Source organism: Rhinolophus sinicus, chromosome 17, assembly GCF_057876585.1.
Source record: "Rhinolophus sinicus isolate RSI-liver-muscle chromosome 17, RSI-T2T, whole genome shotgun sequence".
NCBI classification, from domain to species: Eukaryota; Metazoa; Chordata; class Mammalia; order Chiroptera; family Rhinolophidae; genus Rhinolophus; species Rhinolophus sinicus.
In genome coordinates this window covers 190,021,337-190,036,922 of record NC_142517.1, presented here as the reverse complement: position 1 = coordinate 190,036,922, position 15,586 = coordinate 190,021,337, and the positions used below count along the sequence as shown (strand labels likewise).

Here is a 15,586-nt window from a genome sequence, read left to right as displayed (position 1 = left end):
AATGTGCAGGAGGGCTGGAAAGGTAAATTGAGACTAGATCCCACAGTTTTTGAAGCTGAATTTCATGTTGCATTCTGAAGAATGAGAAAAGGTAGTTTCTGAGTGGGGGAGAGCCCTTATCACTCATTTGAGGGACACTGTGCTATTTGCCTAGAAATTTAGACAACCCATGTATATTGCTTTCAAAATTAATGTAATAACATTATTATTGAACACCTCTTAGATGCAAAGGATTGAGATAGAGGATGGATAGATAGATAGCTAGATAGACAGACAGACAGATATCCTTAGATACATCAGTTCATTTGACTTCATCATCCATAATCTTGGTATGGTTTGAACACAGGCTATGGAGACAGCAGTGATTCCAGGCTAAGCAATTTGGGTTTTATCCCAAGAAAAAATGAGAGCCACTGAAGCATTATAAGTGAGTAAGAAATACAATCTGATTTACATTTCGCATAATCACTCTGACAGCAGTTTGCAGAATGAATTGGAGGGGTAACTTTGGAGGCTGGGAGATAAGTATGAATGTTCTGCTTTTAGATGGGCTATGCCCTACGGAGATCATTTTACTGGCAGTGTGTAGGATCAGTCAGATAAGGGGAACTGTGGGGAGAAGACCAAATAGGAAAATGCTTTAGTCATCCAGTTGAGAAGTTAAAGAAGATCTGACCTAAAAGGGCATTAGTGACATGGAGGGGGTGGAATCAATAAGGGAAGGTTTGGAATATATTTGAAGGCTGTCATCTTAGATGATGGTGGTACCATTAATAAGAATAGAAAGTTTAGGGGGGTTGCAAATGCGGATGTATTTGTATGGGATGGAGGGTTTTATTTTGGTCAGATTAAATATTAAGTGAATGCCTCCTGGGTACAGTTGGAAATGCCAGCCTGGGATTTAAAGAGTGTTATGGATAGAGAAGTCTGCACCACTGACATGCAGTTAACAGTTGAAAACACAGGAAGAAATGTAACCCTTGGGGAAATTATACAGGAAGAAATTATGAGATATCCTGGGAATATACATTTATAGACAGGAAGGAAGCAGAGGACCAACGAAGGAGACAGAAAAGATAATAATGTTTAACTTCAGAGATTGATTGGGAAAAATAAATGAGGTGAGATTATTTTCCCCTAAAATGTGTTGTTCAATGCCTGGTACATAACAGATACCCAGTACATTGTCTCCCAAACAAACAAACACACCTAAACACAAAAGGTCTTCACTTTACTGAAGTCCCTAATTTTTATAGAAGAAAATCAAAAGCTCACGTCTCCCCACTGGTAGAAAAGCTTGGCAGCATTCCACTGCAGCTTCTGGTTCCTCTTGTTGCCCACGATTGGAGACCGTCCCCTGGACAGACCTTTCTTGGTGATATTCACGTGATGCCCTTTCATCCACTCTGGCCAATTGCCACGGTTGCAGCGGTGAACAAAACGGGCACATTCCAGGAACAGCGCAGCTCTCGCCACCACAGGTGCTTCCTGAGTTGGGTGGTTAAAGAAAGAGTGATGTGGGATTAATGAACAGTAAGTTGACCTTAAAGGGAATTGCTAAGTATTCTTAGTTTATTTCAGTCTCTGTGTTTTCATTTAGTTTAGCCATATTTCCCAGGGTAGTGTTAGCATGGTTAACACAGCAATGGGGAATCTGGAGAATGAATCCATGAAGGCAAATTTGGATATTGAAGAATTAGACATTTTAAGTAGGTTTCTCTGTTTATTTTTCTCCTTTTGCAGAATCTCAAGTAGTTTCATGATTCAATTTGCATATTTAAGAGGCAGCTGGGATTTGAGTGTGAGAGTGAAATAGTAATAACTTTTAATATGTTTTCAAATGTGAAGGTTTTTTAAACCTAAAATTTTCACATGAAACAAACACATATTCAATTTCTAAAACTAGTCTTATATTAACCAAGAGTGTCAATAGTAAGTTTGTTCCAACAATAATCTATTATCTGTGACCATCCACACACTTCAAGAAGCACAACTACTCCAGCACATTTTGGCTCGTAAAAAAAAGAGGAGAAAGGGGGTCAAATATATGGTGATGGAAAGAGAATTGACTCTGGGTGGTGAACACATAATGTGATATATAGATGATATATTATAGAAATGTACACTTGAAACCTATGTAATTTTACTAACCATTGTCACCTCAATAAATTTAATTTAAAAAAGTGCTTACTAGATTTTGCTGAGTTAGTCTTTTTTCCCTTTTTGTCATGAATGAAAAAACAAATTCTGCTTAAATAAGCATGGCTTTAATTGAAAATGTTTGACAAAGAAGAAATTATTTAACTGATAAATGAAAATCAAGAGCGTTTTTCAGGAAAAAAAAAATGTGGCTCCATCTCGCCATGTTAAGACGTACTTGAAAAAAATAAAAGAAACAACTTTTAGTTGACACCAAGAAACTGGTAAGGATCAGATATGTACTGAACTCTTTATAAGCTAAAAAAAAAACAAACAAAAAAATTAAGGAAGGGAGTAGCGTGAACTTTCCCATATAAGGTCAACAGATCACAAAAAATACATACATCAACAATTAATGTATATTTTGACTTGTGCCAATTTTAAAAAACACATCACAATATTAGCTATCACCTCAGAGTTATCAATAACCATAGGTTACTTAGTAACCACAGGTTTTCAAATTGAAGCATTTTTCTTCATTTCAAGCAATGGTATTCTTAACAAAGCATTGATCCACAATGTTTAAACAGGGGCTAATATAGAGAGAATATCAATTTCATGCCAATTAATTTTTATGAGTTGTAATTCTTAACTATCATAACAACCCTCTCCTCTAGAAAAAATGTCCTCATTTTGATATTTTTTTAAATGAGGCATAATATTTTCCATCAGAATGCTATTTTCTAAAATACAAATATATGATCATATCATTTCCCTTTTAAAACCTATCATAGGCTCCATCCACTTCAATCATAAAATAGAAAGGATACCCAACCTTTGTTATTTGGTTCATCTCCCTTTCTATACCCATCTCAAATGCTCTGCAGTCCACTTATGTCAACTGGTAATAGTCTCCCAAATATGACATTTCATACCTTTCCATTTGTTGTTTCTATGGCTTGCAGAGCCTTTAAACCCCTTTTCCATCTGGTAAATTCCCACTTTGAATAATCAGTTTAGTTACCTTCCCTAAGAAGTCTTCTTTAACCCCCTCCCTCTTCAGGCTACTTCATACTTTGGTTGGTTACTTCATACTTTTGAGTACCACAGTATCTCAAAAATACTGGAGGAGGCAAGTAAGTTAGCCCATTACATATTTTCTCATTATCTACAACTTAAATGAAGCCATCAAGAATTCCAATAAGAAATATATTTATGAACGAACTTAATTTTACAAAGTATATGATGTATTGCCAGGACACACAAAGTTAATTAATCTATGTATAAAGGCAGAATACAAGATTAACAATAATGGTGAGAATCTATCATTAGTAAAAGATGAACATTAATGATGATAATCCATCATGAACTGCGTTAGTACCAAGACTTGATAGTAGGTCACAGGGATAGAAAGACTTGCGATTGCAAAGGGTCAAATGACTTTCTACGTCAAACCTTATCAATATTGTGGTGCCATTGCATACAGACTAAATAGCTACACTCTTTTCTTGTGTTAAGTATTTATTTTGCTAAACATCTTAGATATGCTAATCTGTCTCTGGAAAAGGCTGGAACATCTGTCTCTGAAAATGAATTCCAGTCTGTAGGGCAAGGCGAGTGATACAATTTATTCTTAGCCTACCAAATTCTGACACATTCCCAATATAAAGCAATGGGATTCATTGCTTAATGCCAGGAATACAAAAACAACACTGCTACTGGAAATAGCACTATGTTATGAACTCTGGTTCCTTTAGGATGAGCAAGGGAGAAACTAAGCCTAACTCAAATGTATGGGGCAGAGGATCTTTTTATTGCCCTTCATCATTAAACAGCACTGAAAGGATTAACAATAGATGAGTAAACAACCCAAATTATGCTATGTGAGGCTTTCTATGTATTTTGGCTTGCCTTCTTTAGAAAAAAATGGTTTTGTTTAGGAAGTTCCAGGTGTTTTGAATGAGCAATTTCAATTCTCTGCTCTCAAAAACTTATGATAAAACTTGGATATTATCAGTTATTGGTCCTAGGATATCCTAATCTAAATTTGGAAATGGAACTGAGATTAATATGAAAATAATGCCCATAAACTCATTAAGTGGTTGGTTCTTATCTGATGAATGTGATACACATAAATTGCCAAACCCAGTAACATTTGGAAATGCCACTGTCTGCTTTAAGACACAATGACATAGAATAATTCAAATATTGCCTTTTTATTATAATCATCATGAGCCTGGTGGAGGAAATCAGGCTTGGGAATCCTACATTCAGGATAGCAGTAAATAATACCAATTTCTGGGGTACTGTACTGTGCGTATTACTGTACAGACAACTGAAGGAGGTGTTGAGGTACAAATCTAAGTACTTTCATGTGCATCCTAGTAGAAGATACTTAGCAACAAGTACTGATTCCACAATGTGTGTGAAAAGCATTTCAAGGCATTCTAGTGTGGGTGTGGCTGTGGAGAATTATTTTTCTTGTTAAGTCCCTTTCAAAGTATAGTTCAGAAAGCATTGGTTTTAGAAGCAGGGTTATGGAATACCTTGGACAAAGGATTCTTCACGGACCTAAAGGAGTCAATTTTCCCTCTTATGATGGAGCTTACCTTTTACGGCTCAGTGCAAAGTGAAGAAGCAGCAGAAAATGGAGCATGTTAAAATAGATGGGGATGGATTCACATCACAGGGAAAAACAACACCAATGGAAAAAAATGAATCAAGAATGCTGCATGGCTGAAAACAACCACAGAGTATCAGAGGCATAGTTAAAAATGAACATCTAAACACAATTTGACACTACTGGCATATCACAGAGAAATGTGTTGATGGTCCTGAAAGAAAATTAGGCATATTTAAATTTCTTCTTTCTTATTAACATGTCTACCAGATCACTTTTTTGTGTTCCGCTATACCACAGAATGGCTGCTATTTCATTTTATCATAACTTCATTAGTTCCCAGATAATCAAGAATCAATTTTAACTGGGAAGACAAAAAAAAAAAAAAATAGGTTTAACCATATGGAGTTTCTAAGTTTGAAGGTCAAAAAGAGTCCAATACTAACAATTTCATATGATGCAATCTTTATATAAGGTGTTCTCTGCAATGGCTACAGAGTTGTCTAGTTAAAATTGCAAACTGTCATGATGTTGTGATACAGCATGGATTTCTCTAACATTCTCTAACTAGAAAATGTCAAGTGTCAGGCGACTTTTCCTTGACTTTGTTACTTTTCCTGCATTTTATAAGATCATTATGTATATTGAATGTTTCCTTTATGAAAGTGAAGCAAAAAACTGGAATACTAATTCAAACAGCTGTGCTTTATTTTGCCTGGGGACCAAGAAAATATTGCTACCAAGATCCGATGGTTAATTGAAGGTTATAATTGCATACATTCCTTTCCCTGAGGGACTATATCTAAACTTATTATGTGAGAAGAAACCCTGACTGATCCTGAAAACTCATATAACAACACTGAACAGGAACTAACTGTTTTTCAAAGAATGAATATTTTATGTTGGGCTCTGGGGAATTACATAATTTTTTTTACTGCCTTACCAAAATAATATAAAGCTCTTGCTGGTGCAGGATACCTATTTATTTAAAACCAGTGGGAATAAGCAGTTATTGTGGGTCTTACTTGGCATTGGAACCTAAATTGCTAGAGGGCATGTGCTTGTGTGTCAGTATTTATTATTTAGCCTGTATTGAATTCTCTGCCTGACTGAGATAATTAAGTAACTGACAGGCTGCCTCTGTCCCTGCCATTTCCACAGTAGCTGCAGGCAACTAAAATGAGTCAGTTGTTAGGCTAGAGGCAGGCATTATTGTTTAGTACACAGTTTGGATAGCTAGTCATTATAATACTTACTCAGATCATGCTAATATTTTGGGTAGTTAAAAAAATAAATGAGGACTTCTGTTTCTGATAATATGATGGATTAGGTGTGAAGACAAACTTCTTTTGGTTTTGATACTTAAAATGCTGGATAAAATATCCAAAAAAAATTCTTCACTTTGTCTTTACTTTTGTTTCTAACATGAGATAATAGACCACTGGACAGTAGAAATTACAAGAAAGTGCAATTCTGGGGTTGGCGGTAGGGTGTCGGGGAGACATGGAGGTTGGTCGAGGAATATTTGCTGACTCTGGAGAGACCAGAGCATGGGTTTTCAACGGGCCACAAGTTAAATGTCTGGGCTCAAGAGGAATGGGAGATCAAGTCATTCTCACATAAAGCCAGGAGTCTAGGTGGGAGCCACCTTTGGTGGATGAATGAGAAAAAGACCCACCCCACAGAAGTAGGTTTCCCTGACTAAGCTTGGTTCTGAGAAAACAGAGAAAGTAAAGAAAAGAAGAAGGAAGGAAAGAAAAGGGAAAGAGAAAGAAAAAGGAAAGGGAAAGGAAAGGGAGGAAGAGAAAGAAAGGAAGGAAGGGGGGAGGGACAAAGTCTTACATAGGAACTCCTAATCAAAATCCTACATTCTCATATAAGTTTGGACTAAAAAGGGCACTACTTCCACACTCCTTGCCTACAAAAAATAGTTTAAAATTTAAAAATGATCTTAGGTTGGTGATGTTTCCAGGTGCTTGAGAAAAGAAATGAAAATCCTCTCTGGAAGAACAATTTAAACCAGTACTTCTGAAAACTTCAAACTTGAGTGTGCATAAAAGTCACTTGAGAGTGTGGATGAAGACATTCCTTGGCCCCATACCCAGACATTCGGATTCAATAGATCTTTTGCAGGGCCTGAAAATGTGCATTTCTAACATGCTTACTACAGAGGAGCTGGTATTGCTGGTCTGCTGAATAACACTGCTTTTAACATCGGTCTTAAAAAATTCCCACAGATAAAGTTCCAAGGAGTGAAGATCACACCAAATAATACATTTTTAAAAGTCCAACACGAGTGAAAGTCAGAAAAAACAACAAAGTGTAGAATCAAACCCACAAACACTTCAATTACCAGAATCATTGTGTGTCAAATACATTTAAAGATTAATGTGGGTATTGAAAGTATAACGAGGGGGTGGGAGATGAGAGTAAGGGGGATCAAATATATGGTGATGGAAGGAGAACTGACTCTGGGTGGTGAGCACACAATGGGATTTATAGATGATGTAATACAGAATTGTACACCTGAAATCTATGTAATTTTACTAACAATTGTCACCCCAATAAATTTAAAAAATTAATTAAAAAGAAAAGAAAGAAAAAAGAAAGTATAACGACGAATTAGACTATGAAAGTCGACCAGGCATTTTTACAACAAGAATTAAATAACTTGTACAAATAAAAATGAAGGATATGAAATTTAAAACTCAATGGATAGTTTACAACACAGATTAGATGAGATTTTTCCAACTTCAGCACTATTGACCATTTGGGTCAGATAATTCTTTCTTTGTGAAGGATACACTATGTTTTATGGGATGTTTATCAGCATCTTTAGTATCTACTCACTAGATACCAGTAGCAATCCCCAGGTTGTGACAACCAAAAGTTCCTCCAGACTTTGTCAAATGCCCCCTCGTGGGCAAAATTACCACTAGTCAAGAACCATGGGATTAGATACAGTTGAAAAAAAATGGTAGAGATTAACTCAGAAAATTACCCAGAATACATCATAGAAGGAGACAAAGAAATTAAAAATATGAAAGGTTATCAGATACAGGGGATAAACTGAGAAAATCTATCATACATCTTTTTTAATTTATAGAAGTAAATATTAGTAGAGAAAATATGAAAGATACAATCTTTGAAGAGATAATAGTTGAAAATTTTTCAGAATAGGTGTAGTATGACAATTACCTGATTCAGGGGCTCAAGAAACATTTTGTGAAAAATAAGCTAGCAACATTTTAGGGAAATGACAAAATATAATAAAGAGGAGCTATTAAAAGCAACTAGAGATGGGAAAGGGGAACAGATTACAATAAAGAAATATGATGACAGATTTATTTGTACAGATTATTGTAACAGATTACAATAAAGAAATGTCAACTAAGCCAGAAGAGAATAAGATAATGTATTAATTACTTCTATAGCTGAAGTATAGAAAGAATTAGCCTATAATTATAATTCCAGCAAAACTATCTTTCAAGAATGAGACCAAAATAAAGACCTTTTTAAGTGAAACTATAGCTGAGAGAGCTACTGCCAATTGATCATCATTAAAGAAACTTTTGAAAGTTCAGGAGAAGGATGTAGATCTTAGAAAGAGTGTCTGAGATGCAAGGAGAAATGGTGAGCAAAGAATATGTAAAGCTTTTGGGCAAATTTAAAAATAATTTTCCTAAAAATCAGTAAAAAATAATGTCTACTTTGTCAATGTTAAAACAAAAACAAGATAGAATGGAATCTTGAATAACAGTTGGGTTAAAACCCTCTATAGTCTTTTATTTTTTGAGAGAAGAACAAAGATATTCATTAATTTAAGACTTCACTTAGTTAAATGTGTATGCAACTTTAAAAAACACAAATAGAGTATAATAATTTCTAAAGTAGCAAAGGAAAATAAATAAAACAAAGGTAAACCAAAACAAAGCAAGAGAAAACAAAATCCAACACAACTTAAAAGAAGGCATGAAATGGAAACAAGTACACAAAATGAAATAATGAAAAAATGTGACAGGGAAAAGAAGGCAGAAGTGAGTCTATATAAGTCATCATAATCTGTGCAAATGTACTAAATTTTCTAGATAAAAAGATTGCTAAAAATGTAAATCTACGCTTTTTACAAGAGATATACCTAAAACACAAAGATGTAGAAATGTTGAAAGTAAAGAATTGGTAAAAGAACATAACAGGCCGATATTAACCTAATAAAAATATTTCAGCTTTATTAGTATCACAGAAATATATATCTTAAGGTAAAAAGCATTACTAGAAATAAATTAGGTCACTAGATAGTGATAAAAGGTCCGTAGCACCAGACACCTGTCACACTTCTAAACTATCTGCTTCTAAATAAATAAAACAAAAATTTTCAAACTGTAAGTATAAATGAACAAATGTGCCATCACAGTGGAGATTTTAACTCAGATTAATATTTGACAGATCAAGCAGTGAAGGGGGAAAAAAACTAAAGATGTAGAAGATTTGAACATAAAACACTGGACCCAACAACTGGAAAATACATATCTTTTTAACCACACATGGACATTTATGCAAATTGATAATGTTCTAGTTCATAAAACAAGGCTAAATTATTTTCAAAGTACCTGAAAATGAAGTTAGAAGTAACAAATGGATACGTAACAAAACCCTGGAATTAATAAATTGAAACATACACATATTATTCTAAATAACCCATGGCTCAAAAAGGAAATCATTAAAGACATGAAAAATATTTAAAAATAAATTGTAACAAAAATTCTACTTATCAAAATTTATAGTTAAAGAAGTACTTAGCGGGAAATTAATAGCTAAGTGCTCAGTTTTGAAATGAAAAAAAAATTATGAGCCAAGCAATCAACTGATAAACTAAAGAATAGTATAATACATTCAAAGCAATAAAGAAATAAAAATAAGAGCAGGAATTAACAAATTAGAGAACAAAGATAAAAGAAAATATCAACGAGTCCATTAAAAAAAGTTAATGAAATTGACAAATGTCTGGCAAGACTAATCAAGAAAAAAAAGGGAAACAATCTTAAGAATAAAAATAAAACTACTACAGATGCTGCAAAGATTAAGAACTAACAAGAAAATGATATGATCAATTTTACACCACCAAATACAAAAATAGAGGTGAAACTGACAAATTACTGAAAAAAGTTAAAATTACTTAAACTGACATAGGAAGAAATAAATCTTTTAAATAATCAATTCAGATATGAATTTCAATTTGAATTTCAATTATCTCGAAATTTATCTATGGACTCAATGTAATCCCAAAAATAAAGGGTTTTCATGGAACCTGACAAGCTAATTATAAAATCCACATGGAAGAGCAAAGAGCCAAGAATAGCCTAGGTGGTGTTAAAAGTTCTAGTTATTAAGACAGAGTAGATTAACTCAGGGTACACAGGGTACGGAACAGAAAGAAACTCAGAATCACTCATGCACATATAGAACCCTGACACATGATGAAGACAGAACTGGACATTAGAGAATACAGTATAAACTAGTAAGTATATTATGCTAGGATAATTATTTTTCCATGTGGGAAAAAAATAAAAGGAAAACAAATCTCTATCTTATACCATTCACACTGTATACTCTACTTAAAGACTTAAGTGTGAAATATATACTTTCAAACTTTTAGAGGAAAATGTAGGAATATATTAGACTGATGCAAAAGTAATTGCAGTTTTTGCAATTAGTTTTAACCTTTTAAACCGCAATTACTTTTGCATCAACCTAATATTTATTATCTTGGAACCTCTTTAAAAAGACATAAAAAATGTTATCAACAGAAGAAAATGTTGATTAAATTACATTTTCTCTTTATTAAGGAACGAAGAAAAAAATAAGCCACAAACTGAGAGATGAAGAACAGAAAATGGATTATTATTGACACCGTATTTTCTTTTAAATTATGAATTAAAAGACAAATAATCTTCCAATAAAAGAATAAACAAAAAACGTTAATGGGATCCTTCACCAACGTGAAACATGAATGGTAAACAAACCTCTGAAAAGACATTTCAAACTTTGGTTGAAATATAAAGTATTGTTACCTTAATGCATCAGATAGGTAAAAATGAAAATTTGGACAATACAGGAGTTGGCAAGAGCACAAAGCAAAAAAGAGCTTTTATTACACTGTTGGTGTCTGTGTTTAATTATTGCAACTATGAAATATGCTATGGCATCACATAGTAAAATAATTACTGAATTTCACTCCTAGGTGTATTTAGAAAACTATTATGAATCAAGGCCGACGTACAGTAATTTTTATGGAGCCATTGTTCAAAATAGACAAAATTTTGAAAAAATACAAATGTCCATCTGACATAGAATGGATATATAAATTGTGGCATATTCAAACCAACAAACACTGTTCATGAGTGAAAATTAAGGTATTAATGCTAAATGAATTAAGGATGACTCAAACTTAATGTTGAACAAAAAGAGGATAGCATGTTTCACTTAAACAAATTTCGAAACTAGGCAAAGCAAAGCAAAACAAAATATATTCCCTAGGGATACAAGCTCATGGGATAAAATTTACAAATAAATAGATAGATAAATAAATAAATTAATAAATAAAAGCACAGGAAAAATTAAAACAAAGTTTAAGACAGCAGTGTCTTTTGAGGGGTAGGGGTATGTGATCAGGGGAAGAGAATACAAGGGACTTTAAACAAACTGGAAATGTCCTACTCTTTAAGGTATGTGGTGAATATGTGACATCTGATTTTTTTTCTTTAGACTCTACATATTTATAGTATATTCTTTTAATGCTACATTTTAATGCTACATAATATTGAATTAAAAAAATGAATATTTTTTTAATTCAATATTATGGGCGTACCACTACAATTAAGTAGATAATTCGATTATTTAGTTTTTTGGTAATTACTGAATTATTTCAATTTTTCTTATGATTCAAAAGAGAACACAATATTATTTGCTTTGATAGTTCTTATGCATATATTCCTATTTCCATGAAAGGAGCTAATTTGCACTGATTGTCAACTAGTCTTGTGATGGTAAGCCCCAATGTGGATTAAATTTGATGCAGTGAACCTGAAAGTATGACCATACCTATGGTAATAAAATGTCTTATCTTTCCTGGAGAATTCCAGTTTAATGTCTGTTTAACTGGTATAGCTATTGATGGTACCTCCTTTCCCTTTCAAAAGTGTCCCAGTTTGGATAAAAATTATATAATCACTCCTCCTGAAGCTCTCTACTTATGAGATTTTATACTTTAACATAGACTAGGTTTTCTCCATCCGTGGACTAGGGAGAATTGTATATTACTGTTTTTTCCATTGACTTTCTTATATTCATGGAATTGTTCCTAAAGCAAAATGACATTATTAGTATCTGTCATGCTAATAAATTACCAATAAATTAGAAATCACTATGTCTACGCATGTTATATATTTAAGTGGATTGTTAAAAAGGATAGAATATTCAGCTGAAATATATAGAAAACAGGCAGAGGTGTCTTTTGTTTGAACTGTTTGTTGTGGGTTTTTTTCTGTGCTTGTAGATTATGTAAACTTAGAGATGAAATGAGTCCTTTTTAAAACATTTCTATTTTAAAAATGCCTTACAGTTGCATCTATTAAAATTATACCAAAGAGTATATGGAAGAGCTGTGCTGGACTTAAAAGTAAACCAATTATCCCTAAGTTTAGTAGTTATAGCAATAATGCAAGAGGATTGTCTAAAACAAAAACCTTTAGACTGACAGGACTTCGAACATTGACATTTCTAGTATTTCTTTCATCTAATAATTCTTTTTCATGCTAAAGAAAATCTCAAACTTGAAAGAAAATCACATTTAAATTCTATGATTAAGGCAACAGTACAATGAAAACTGTTCTGAAATAAAATTTACATCACAATGTAAAAACTATATTTAAGCTGCACTTAAAAAATAAACGCTACATTCAACAAAAGAAAACACTAAAAGAGATGGGAGAAAGTGTTGGACTAGCATATGATAACAAACTGAACACATTAATTTTTCCCTCCTCTCCCAAATCCTATCTGATGAAATGGTAGAATCTGTAATTGTTTATATGTGTATCTGTATCTATATCTGCACAATATCTGCATATCTATCTGTCATCTATCTATCTATCTATCTATCTATCTATCTATCTATCTATCTATCCATCTGTCATGTATTTCTACATCTGCATTTCTATATATTTCTATATTCATAGTTCGCACTATTAGTTATAAATGTAGATATTTTTATATTTACACACATCCAGGTATATGACTAAAACTACAAACGCATTGAAAAACATGTGAAGCATTGAAATGTGAAGCATTTCTGAAAGTCAGAAGCAGATGAGATCAGATATTACGTGAATCCAAATACAGAGGAAACAACAGCTAAAAACATATTTAGCAGAAGGCATCTGTGAAAGAGTAACCCTGAGGAACTGCTAACTCAGATCAATTGGTAGCTGTTACACCTGTACAAACAACAGTAAACATAGAATGCTACTTTAATTCAAGCACATAGGACATGTAGCTACATTTCCCTTCTTCTCAGTTTGAATTAACTTGTCAGAATTAACAAGTGACTTCAGCTCCTCTCCTTTTCCATACCTGAGAAACTGAAATTTACCTGTGCCCTTGTTTGAGAACTACTTCATGGCTTGATCCTTTCCTCTCATGTAAAGAAATAAGATAATTAATGTAAAGGTGCTTTGTGAACTGTCAAGTGTAATGAAAATGTTACTACTGTCATCCTCTACCACCGCATCTGACACCATTGCTGCCACCACCACTACCACCATGACTACCGTCATCTCCATCATCACCTATCCCTTTTATTCAACCAACCATGTCTACCTGGCTTCTCTTTCTTTGTCTGATAATAGAAACCACTGGACTCCTTTTAATCTTGACTGATTCTGACCTATGGAATTCTGACCTCTGACCTCTGCATACTCCTTGGCCTTGACCTAGAATCAAAGATTCTCAGGTATGCAAGGAACTTATACTAATCACCCACTTCCTGAGCGCCCGTACACTGGCCCCCATTGAATTCAGTCTAGTGACAAAGAGCTCATTACTTTCCAACGCAGCTACTTCATCACTAGACATCTACAATGATCAGAAAATGCCTCTCCACTCTGAGACTCAAAAGACATTGCTTATAAGCATCAAGCTCCCTTTATTTTACTTCTTACCATGAGATTTATAAGATTGAGAAGGTCGATCAGCGCCACAGTAGCTCACACAGGAAAGTGAAAAAGGAGAATCTTAGTGGTCTGGTAATTATTGGCCCAAAGTTTCATTTTGGGGAAGTAAAATAACTATTTAAATTTTCTATGGGATTCAGTCCAACTTAATGGTAAGAGTTGAGCTACAGCCAGGAATAGAATATACCTGCATCTGGAAACCCCTGAATCACATCTCCCTGGAAAATGTAAGCATTATAGCAGTTGGAAATCAAACAGATAAGGAACCATTGATGAGAGTGAATGAAATCTCAGCACCCAAGAGACTTGATTATCACAGTATTTATTAATATTCTTCTTAAAATAATTTCCATTCAGAAACCAGTATGAATTTGTTCTATTGGGATTATTTTTCAAATTTTCAAATTTGTTGCTGTCTTTGTAACAGGGTCTCATATTTCTCTCATGCCCACATATTTTATATAAACCCTAAAAGCTCTCCCTGTAGGAAGCAATTATCCCTTCTGTTTTTATATCATTAATAACTGTTAATAAAGTCATTCCAATTACTTGACTAAAGAGTCTCATTTTCCCAATGATAATGCATTAGTCAAGACTGAGTTCTTAACATTTTTGGTTTCAGGGATGGTTTTTGGGGGAGTCCATGAACCTTCTGATATTATATGCTAAATTTTGTCTATAAGTGCACTTCTCTTGGAAGAATTTCCATAGTTTTTATCCAATTCTAAAAATAAAGCCTATGCCCCCAAAATGCTAAAAATCACTGCTTTGGAGGGTGAATGTGTGGTGTGAATTTTTAAAGGCGAAAATCTCCTACATTTTCCTATTATGAATTCTTCATTTGTAACCACATGATAAGAAAACTTTTTTAAAGATTCAAGTGCTTTTGGGCCATTAACAATCATTCACAATTTTTTTGATTAGGGAGACCATAGACATTAAAGTATATTTTCAGTGTATCAGGAGAGACTCATTCTGATTTAAATAAGTGTTTTTACAGAGAAAGTATATGGTATTGCTAAAAGACTTATGAATGGAATCAGAAATCTGGCAAATAGTTTTAACATCGTCTGGATTATAGGACCTTGAGCAAGTTCACCTCAGCTCTCAGAGCTTTGTTCTCTCACGTGGAAAATGTGTGAATGGAAAGAGCTGCTTGATAAAGTCCATTGCATGATACATATTTATGTGGAGACTTCAGCTCAGGATGTCTGAAAGAGTGTGAGGCCTAGACATTTCTAGTGAGTGAAGGACAATTTGCTCTCTCTGTCACCAGGTACTTATTTCACTGAGAGTTGTCCAAATGCTATTATCCAATCATTTTCCAATTTGTATGGCCAGCTGTGCCTATATCTTTCTCTCAGTTTTTCAATAATAGTTTAAGTGGTATGATTTGTTATTCTTATTGTCCTTAATCTTATTCGGCAGTTGCTTGAGACATTTGATACCTCACTCATCTAAAAACATCCAAAGTAGCTGTGACTTTAGGACTGAGACAAAAATAGACATGACAGTACCTTTGGAAAGCTCCAAGCTTAAACCACCTAATGTACAATTGTTATTGTATATTTAGCAACTGTTCAGCTAGCTTCTGTCA

The 15,586-nt window shown here is 33.7% G+C and overlaps 1 protein-coding gene across 14 annotated transcripts in view; it reads right to left on the bottom strand.

Moving 5' to 3' along the window:
* Nucleotides 1-15,586, bottom strand: part of UNC80 (unc-80 subunit of NALCN channel complex) — a 187,451-nt gene that overhangs the window by 106,989 nt on the left and 64,876 nt on the right. For all 14 annotated transcript variants that reach the window (XM_019726978.3, XM_019726980.3, XM_019726986.3 and 11 more), the window contains exon 23: nt 1,276-1,488. In XM_019726978.3, coding sequence (XP_019582537.3) covers nt 1,276-1,488 — 213 coding nt within the window. The remainder of the gene's footprint in view (nt 1-1,275; nt 1,489-15,586) is intronic.